The sequence below is a fragment of the Aplysia californica genome, unplaced genomic scaffold (genome assembly GCF_000002075.1).
Source record: "Aplysia californica isolate F4 #8 unplaced genomic scaffold, AplCal3.0 scaffold00455, whole genome shotgun sequence".
In the NCBI taxonomy this organism is placed as follows: Eukaryota; Metazoa; Mollusca; class Gastropoda; order Aplysiida; family Aplysiidae; genus Aplysia; species Aplysia californica.
Genome location: NW_004797725.1, coordinates 301,430 through 310,732, shown reverse-complemented (window position 1 = coordinate 310,732; position 9,303 = coordinate 301,430). Strand labels below are relative to the sequence as shown.

At 38.3% G+C, this 9,303-nt stretch overlaps 1 protein-coding gene across 6 annotated transcripts in view; it reads left to right on the top strand.

Annotated features, from left to right (window-relative positions):
- The first annotated feature begins 215 nt into the window (after positions 1-215).
- LOC101850830 (tubulin polyglutamylase TTLL4) overlaps positions 216-9,303 on the top strand; it is a 38,597-nt gene continuing 29,509 nt past the window's right edge. For 2 of the 6 annotated variants that reach the window (XM_005105161.3, XM_013086319.2), the window contains exons 1-3: positions 216-375; positions 4,569-5,653; positions 7,050-7,821. In XM_005105161.3, the coding sequence (XP_005105218.1) occupies positions 4,639-5,653; positions 7,050-7,821 (1,787 nt within the window). In that variant the 5' untranslated portion in view covers positions 216-375; positions 4,569-4,638. Of the gene's footprint in view, positions 376-4,554; positions 5,654-7,049; positions 7,822-9,303 lie in introns of those variants that run through there. The other 4 variants (XM_005105160.3, XM_005105157.3, XM_035971543.1 and 1 more) reach the window with 3 other exon arrangements.

Sequence of the window (9,303 nt, the reverse complement as noted above, 5' to 3'; positions counted from 1 at the left end):
AGAGAGAGAGAGAGAGAGAGAGAGAGAGAGAGAGAGGAGAAAAAGAAAGGCACACATCACAAGAGACAACAGCTCCTGTTCATAATAATTATTATGGACAAAAAGAAGGGACAGAAGAAAACATGCGCGATGGATTTTTTTCCTGTTTTATTAGAGTACTTGCCCTTGAATCTTGAGGTTTCCCATTGGTGACATAACATTTCTCTGTGTGTTTTGATTGGTCGACTTCCAGCATTCCGCTGTATCTTAGCATCGATACGCACTGTTGATGAATGGAGGAAAGCGGTACAATGGGAGTGGGGTAGATCCCCATTGGAACTTTTTTCAGTGTCTTTTTCAAAATAAGGAAGCTGAATGGATAGTTGACACTTGTTGGTAGGTATGTTTATGAACTCCACTTTCATATTAAATGAGGGGGACGCATAATCACAAGGAATGTTGGGCGACAGCCATTCTGTCGTCCCAATGTCATGTAATAAATCATCAACGTTGATCACTCCTCCAACGTCAAGGAATAGAGATTAGAATCTAGATTCTAGATCTAGAGATGTAGAGATTCTAGATCTAGGTTTAGAGTCAATGGCGTCAATTAATGGTTATAGTAGTACTAGACTAGATCTAGTTACTTAAATACTTTGTTAGTTCTTTTGACTTGGAAGCTTTGAACTCGGGTGTTACTTAGCGAGAAGTTTTTGTCCATACCGTGCCGTATTCCTAGGGTAGTGGGGAAACAGGCACAGTATAGTGAAAATAAAAACCACATACATGATAATGAACGAAAGTGAAAGCCACCCTTTCATTAATCATGTCATGTAATAAGGAAACGCATTTATGAAAGCCTGCTTTCTTTCATTATCATTGTGGTTCTTATTTTGGAAGGACTTCTGTAACGAGCGACCACCCCATCAAACACAATAAAGAAGAGGCCTTAGAACCCTAACCATAACCCTACCCCTAACCCTAACCCTACCCGTACCCCTACCCTTACCCCTACCCGTATATCTACCCCTACCCCTACCCCTAGCCTTCAATTCTGATATGTCTCACAGTGGTCGCTTGTTACAGAAGTCCTCCCCTTATTTTCATTGTAAATGCCCACCCTCTACCCCCCAAAAATACAGATGGAAACCTAGCTGTTAAGAAACACTAGATATAATCTAGGTCTAGATTTAGATCTTCTATAGTGTATAGGCCTAGTCTCTATACTATAGCTAGAAATCTACTTAATTATATACATTATAATATAAATATAATATTTTATAATAAAATGACATATATCTGAGTTCAAAGTCAAAGAGCGAAACTAGATCTAGATCTAGATCTAAGTAGAATCTAGTAGATCTAGATCTATGGAATATTTCTAGATCTAGATTTCTACGTTTTATTCACTTTAAATATATAAAAAATTCGGGTAGTCTATATATACTAGATCTACTACTACAATTCTGGGTATATATAGATCTATGCTTAACTGCTTTGAAATCCAAATATCTCAGGAACTGTGAGTAAATTTTTACTTTCTCAAACTTTCATTCCAGCGCACAAATAAAAGGGAAAAGGGGGGAGATTTTAGTGCAAAGGGACAATTTTGTATATAGAACACTACCCAAAACAATCATTATCTGGAAATGTGGTAGTTAAATACCCAAATTCTGTAAAAGTGATAAAGTGTTGGAATCTGGAAAAATAAGCCCCATGCCGTGACCCTTTAAATTTTAAGGCCCATCTCTGCTCCTTCTTTGTGGATTATAGATTAACTGTTCCTCCTGTATGTTGCCCCCCCAAAATGCTAACCCATCAGCTGATGATGTAATACTTGGCCATAGATTAGAATTGAATATTGTACCCCTATAATAATATCCGCAGCAGGTGTCCGAGGTGCACAGCCTCTAGTCTATAGAACAATGTTATAGCAAGTAAGTATGAGAGGTTTGATGTTGATCTCCAGCTGCCTTGGGGCTGGATATGTTGAAGTTAAGTTATGTCCTTTGGAAAGTAATTAAGCTACCTAGGTCTACTTTTGATGTGTTTTAGAACCCCAATTTTATGCTCATTGGTAGGCTACTTTGTAATGGACAGAAATAGAGAGGATGGATTTTGGTTTATAAGCTAGGCACTGGAATCTAGGCTCTGTATGATATATACTGAGAGAACTGGAATGGTAGATTCTATGATAGATTGGTCATTAACAAATGTTCACCTTATCATAAAATTTTGTGAGCTATTGAACAGCTAGATTATTAACGAATAGAACATGATCTATAGTTCTCTGTAGATACGCACATTTTCATTTGTACAGAAGATGATATTTCATGAGGCCTTATATTTGAACAGAAATCTTAGGTTTTGGTTTGGTTTTGTTTTTTTCTTGTTTATGCTTGTCATGCATGAAATATCGTGAGTTTTATAAGAATACCATGATAAATATGAAGTTACATTTTCACTTTTTGCTACAGTTGTGATATTTTTTGTGCATAAATTTCAAGTCACTTTAGCATTGCTTTTTTTCTGTACTGTGTAGTGATTCCATGGAAGTGAGCAATTCTCACACGGCAAAATTATGAAAAGGAGCCTAAATAAAAATTTGCAAGTTTTATTCATTTCTGTTTCGTTATAAAATATGATGCAGCGTGGGGAAATCAGACGCTCGTCAAAAGAATGACAGTGAAGAAACTGGCATTTCCGCGTAGATTTTGGAATTTTCTCTGAATTTTTGTTTTTTGGCTGAACACCTTTCATGCCCTTTAAAGAACACATTTCTTTGTGGATTTTACTGAAAAACGCTGATTAAAGGCATAAAAGATATAATTTTTCAGTTTCCAGGGACTTTCAAGCTAAGGAAATAACGCAACTTTGGCGGCTGTTTCTCGCTTATTTTACCTCTCAAGCTACGTGACCCCCCACCTCCTTCAATTGCCAACGTAACTTTTACGCGAAATATAAACATATTTTTTTCCCATCAAAAGAAAGGCAAATGGACTGGCTTTAAAATGATACATAACTCCATATGCCCCAAAATTGACAAGTGCCTGATTCCACTGTGTCGTGACACAAATGATGTGTTAATTTCACTTTGGAGTGGAAATCACATAATAACCTGAGCTACCTTAGGAGTGAGAAGCATTGTTTCACCCTATGCCTTTAAATTTACTGTTATAATGCTGCCAACATTTTTTGGGTAAAGTTTAGGTGAAGTTTCCCTTCATAAAATGACTTATGCGACATAAAAGTTAAAATCTTCTTTCATGCCTGACAGGCATGGCTACCTCCATGTTGGCTCAACAGAGAGAGGGAGACACTGGGTGTGTTTAGTAAGTTGAGCATATTCTGAGAGGAGACATCAGATAAACTTTTACCCTTTTTGATGTGCAAAGACAAGGGGTCAAAAAGCTACATTTACTACCATATATATTGTCTAGAAGATATAGAAATATGAGGAATTTATATAGGGAGGGGGGAGATGGGAGTGAGGTATCCTGAGATAAAAAAGTTTTTTCTAGTTATGGATGTTTGAATTTGTCTTTCCCATGTGTATGCATTATATTATGTTTGACTGGCGAATTCTTTTGTTCGGCTTTGTGTTTTAATTTGGGAGAAGGATCAGAAATTGTTATTCTGCTTACTCCAGTCTGGTGATCAAGGTGTTTCTACTGAATCATCTGAATTTATATCAGGCTTATTTTTATTATCACATTTTATATGACTGTGTCTATGTGTGGAATTCATTTTCACAATCATTCCCAACCTTTGTATTTTTTAAAAACAAAAAACAGATAATTTGCAGGTTAATAGTCTATAAAGTCTATTCTTACCACATTATTGTGGCTTTTAATTAAAGGTCAATGCAATAATATTTTTGGGACTAAGTTGCTGTTCATTGATATAATATTCATCCTCAACATTATTGGAACTTGTACTAAGTTTAAATACAGCTTTTTAAGAAATTGTGTTACAATAAAACGCAGAGGAATGAGGCGCTCCTCAATTTTTGGGCAGGGGAGGTTATTGGTATCATTTTAAAACTTGTTCATTTGTCTATGTTTCAATGAAAAAAATACCCATCTATCTTGAACAGAAGTCGAGATATTTGCAATTGAACAAGGTGGGGTTGCCTGGTTTATGAGGTAAAAGTAGCGAGAAAATGGCTGCCAGCATTTGGTATTTTTCCATAGCATGAGAGTCCTTGGAAACTGAATATTTATATTTTTAAGCCTTTAATCAACATTTTTTCTGTAAAATACACTCAAAAAAATTGTTTTTAAATTGGCATAAAAGCCAAAGGTGTTGAGCGAAAGAACCAAAATTCAATAGAAATTGTAAACTGGCGATATCTTTGATTTAATTATTTTGATGAGTGCCTAATTTCAGCACGATACCTCACAATTATCTTGAAAGGAGTCACATTTGAGAAAAAGGCTTTTTTCCCTTTTATATTATAAGACAGTTTTTTCCAGATTCTGGTCAATTTATTTTAGTTCCCAGACATAGCCTATTTATAGTTTATAATCTTTGTTTGGGTAAAACAGTGATCTTGTTTTTGCATTGAATTTTAATTTTTCTTTTTTCAGTGCCCTTTAGCCTGTGCTCTTCAGGCAAATATGAGTGGGATACTGTCAGAGTAGATAAAATTGAGGAAAAATGAATCCAGATGCATATCGAGATGCAATGGATAGGAGCAGTATTCCCTATGATGGAAACCAGGAGGCAATGAAGGTTACTGCTGGTCTTGATGAATTGTCGCTCAAGAAACAGTTGCCTCTAAGGCAACAGGCAAACAAGCCAATGTTCAAGTACAACACATCTAAGACGCAGTCAGTGCATCTATTTAACCAGGGAGACATAGGGATGATCAGTAAAGATCCAGGAGGGGTTAATAGTTACAATTTTAGTGGGATGTACTATACAGGCAACATCAATGCTGCACACCAAATACTCACACTTGAAAGTACATCAACAACTCCAAAAGCTCCTCAGCATGCCTTGACCCAGGGGGTGAACAGAAGAACTTCCAACGCCTCTAATCCCTACGTCAGACCTGTGAGTGCGACTGAAGTGGCTGCTAATATCAATGGGGAGAAGGCTAGAAAGATGGTTGAAAGCACAATTTCAACAGTTGCAGAGAAGACCTCAACAGATGTAACCAATCATTCTTTGCAGAGAAATTCGTTCCTCAGACCATTGAGTGGAATTGGAGGAAACAAGGACAAATCGCTTACCAAGAAACAGAGTCAATCTCCAAGTGATGCACCAAATTCACAACTACAAAGGCAAAATAGTTCTGGGTCTGAATCCTCGGTGAAGCAGTACAATGAATCCAAAGTTATGATGAAGACGAAGTTCCAGTTTGCCAGCACAGCTTCCTCTTCTTTGTCCACTCCTTTAGTATCTAGTGTTGTCAACAAAGTCAGCGATACAGCATTACCTAAGAAACCCAGCCAAACCTCAGCTTCTCAAGGCTATGTGTCCCCGCCTGTGAGAAACCCAGACTACAGTCCAAACAAACCTTACAAAGAGGATGTCTCAAGCAAGGAGTCTAGTCCTGAATCTTACACTTGCTACACTGCACCGCCGCACAATATGACAAAGGCTTCTTCTGAAAACAGGGATGGTAACACATATGGTCACAAACCGAATAGAACAAATAACGCTGCAGGTAATTCTTTTTTTTATTACTTATCATAGACAAATGGTGATAGTGAATGCGATTATCTACTAAGGTGAACACCCCCCACCCACCCCCAAAGTAAAAAATAAAATAAAATAAAATAAAAACGTCTTTGAGCAGTATCCATTGCTTTGAGTAGCCTCATGTCACTGTCAATAGACTTTCAAACTTTCAAATGTGGCTACTAAATAGGCAAGCAGTTGGGCACAAGTATCTCTCTATGACAAATTAGATCAATATTTAAAGCATTTTGGTCCCCTCATAATAAGTATTCCATATAAATGGACAAACACATACTTGAAGGATGGAAGTTTTTAAAAATGTTTTTTATATATTTCTTAAAAATCAAGGATGGATAAAATTGAAAGGCTTCCTCTAAATCCAAAATATAATTAGGGGGACAGGAATCTGTGACAGCTGATGCAAAAAAAAAGTAGCACAGGAACCTCTTGAGTCTAGAGATGAAAAAAAAATGTTCTGTTTCATCAGTATTAAATAGCTATCTTTGTTCATGCTTGAAGAGGATTGTTATGATTGTTCCCAGTGCCAGTCATAATGAGTAGTTTTTCAGAATTAAGTCCACTGGAAGGAGTGCAGTTTAATTGGAGATATCTGTAAAGAAATTGGCCTGATGTTAGTTTTGTTTTCTCCTTGCCTTTTCTTAATTGTCAAAAAACATGTGACGAAAGTAGAAAGAATGCTACTGCATTGTTGAAAGTTCCATGAACTGTTTTATTTTTTGCCCATTCATATTGAGATCACAGTTGTCATTGTAATTTTATACTTTTTTCCACTGAAGCACTTTTTTCATATTGTAAGTTGGTACTTTTTAATATTTGGCATCTGAAAATTCATTTATCAAGACATACATGATGTTTTTGTGTTGAAAATCTGTATTCTTCTAGAGGTTACACATGTTGTATGACAATCGGTTTTTTTCATTGTAGTATGTAGCATTTGTGAGGCAGGTTCAGACACCTTATTTCTGTGAAGTGTCTCATTATACTGCTGACCTGGCAAGATCTTTTGGCGCTGAAATTAATATTGTCAGCATTTATTCTTAGGATTCCAGAAGAGAACCATTTTACTCTTGAGAAAATCAGGATTAAAATTTACTCCACCTGTGTGTTTAGGTAAATAAGCTTGCAACCACATTTTCATGAGATTAAGGCTTATTATTGGTAGTTTTTTTGTCGGGGTATTTGATGATCAATAGCTTTCTGTAATGGAAAATTGAGAAATGTATCGATTTTCTACCAGAAAATTTCAGCTCAATACATTTCATAAAGTTTTGTACTGACATGTTTTGCGATGTGTAACAAGCTTCATTTCAACTGAAATGCAGAATACCTGTTTTCAAACTTCACTATTACACATTTTTCAGAAGAAGCCACATATCAGAAGACCCCAGACAACCAATCTAAAGTCTCGGAAATATCTTCTCTCAAAAAGATGCCAGTGACAAATACTTTGACTGGAACTTTGTATTATAGGAAAGCAAGTTTGTCTGATCATTTGTCTTACAAGACTACCCCATCTTCAGCAGCCTTACAAGCCCAGAATGGATCTTTTACATCAGGCCAACTCACTGCAGATGAGCAGCAAGCAGAAAGTGCTAACAAAGCTGACTCTTCTGTTTCTCATGCAGAAATTGCTTTGAGCTCTGTTTCTCAGGTTACCAGCAAGCCACCTCTTAGCCGCCCTCCTTTCGAGCGTTCTAATGCTAGTATACAGTTGCATAATAAACCATTGTCTCAAGAGAAGAGACTGTCTTTGAGTCAGGGTTCCATTGACAGGGCTGGGTCAGTAGATGAGAAACAGTACCCCAAAAAATCAATCACTCAAGCAAAGCCCTTGGGCACCAAGCAATCTGGCAGAACTCCTGTAACTCCTGCGTCCAAACCTCTTGCTCCCCGCCATGCGCACTCACTCAGCAATCTGAAAGGCAGGGCAAAACCAGGGCCTGTTTTGTCGGCTTTAGAGCACAGACCAAAGGCTGATGGAGCTCCAGCGAAAAATTTCCGCAATGTTGAGAAAAAGATGGTTACTGCTTCAAAGATGCCCAGTTGGGATGATGATCTTGAAGAAGATGATGACGATGCTGAGGACAGTGATCTGAATGATGAAGATGATGGAAATGAGACCACACCATCTGGGTGAGTGTGCAATGAGTTTTCTCAAAACTTCTTGTAGTACTTTGTAGTATACATGATATATTAGTTGTCAAAGATTCCCAGAATGGCTTGCTTCAAATGCTCTAGGTCTATTGGTACATGTGTTGGGGCCAAGATGCTCCAGACAGTAGTCCTTGTTCAGTTCAGGGATAGTCTGTCTACCTTGAAATAAGGAATACCTGTTACCTGATCATGGCATAAATTATTCAGTGTGAATATATGAAAAATATTGAAGATCTCACTATTGTTTTTTTCTCCTTAATCACTGTCTGCCTGTCTGTCTGTCTGTCTGTCTGTCTGTCTGTCTGTCTGTCTGTCTGTCTGTCTGTCTGTCTGTCTGTCTGTCTGTCTGTACGCGTGTCTTACTATCTACCCTTCATTTCTTTTTCTTTTTTATCTCACTCTTCAGTCTCTTTCTCAACTGCATTATAATTTATAATAAGTTATTGTACGTAAAACGTTCTGGTTGATGTCCGTCACATTGTGCCGGTCTGCCGGCCTCCCGGCAGCGCCCGCCCCTCGCCCTCGGTCCTGCATGTGTGGCCGGGCTGTTGTCCCGCCATTAGTTACTGCCGGCACCGGGCATGGTAAGTGTTACTCTAACGGTTTCCGCTACTTAGTAGAAATAACTGTGTCAGAGTCGACTGGAGAACCCACTGTGGGTCACATCTGCGATACGCCTCTGTGCAGCGGGAGCAGATCGGTGGATTGGCTTTAAGCCCCCCGGATCGCTTGCACGGGTTGACAAGGCTTGTAAGTGCTGTCCTTACACCGGACTGCAGTTGTTTTATACGTAACATAATCCTCGAAAGCACGGATCATTTACCTAATGGTCGCAGAGAAAGGTCTGCGATAAGAATGAGAAAGAGAAAGGGCAGAAAAAGAATATAAATGGGGAAGAAAAGTTGGGATGAGAGCCGGGAAAATGAGAAAGAGGAGAAGGGTTTGCCATTGAATGGAATGATTTTTTTTGCCCCCCCCCCCCCTTTTTTTTCCCCCAATCAACATAATAAGGGGTGGTACTTCTGCTTCAGTGTTCATTTCTGATAGAGATGACCCACATATAACAGACTTGGTTGAATGCTCCGGGGGTCATTTTTGAACTTGGACAGTCCGCATTTCATTATTGTTGAGCTAGATACTTTAGATTCTGATTGGGCTAATGGCATGCGCAAAATAGAAACACTTTTAAAAAATCAATTCAATAACTGTCGTGAGGGAAGAAAGTGTGTGTATAACGTAAGGAATGTGGCATCTATGCTTGTAACTTGGCCCCAAGACAGCTTTGTCTCCATACTTCGGTCTGCGTTCGCTGCGTATTTTCGATGCATTTGAAAACACCATCGTCGGCTCTTCATGACCATGCGTTTTATTTTATTTTATTTATTTCGTGCATCTCGTGAAACCGCAAAGAGTTACGAATGTGCGTCGTACAGAACTTCTTTTGTAGTGGAATACCCCCCC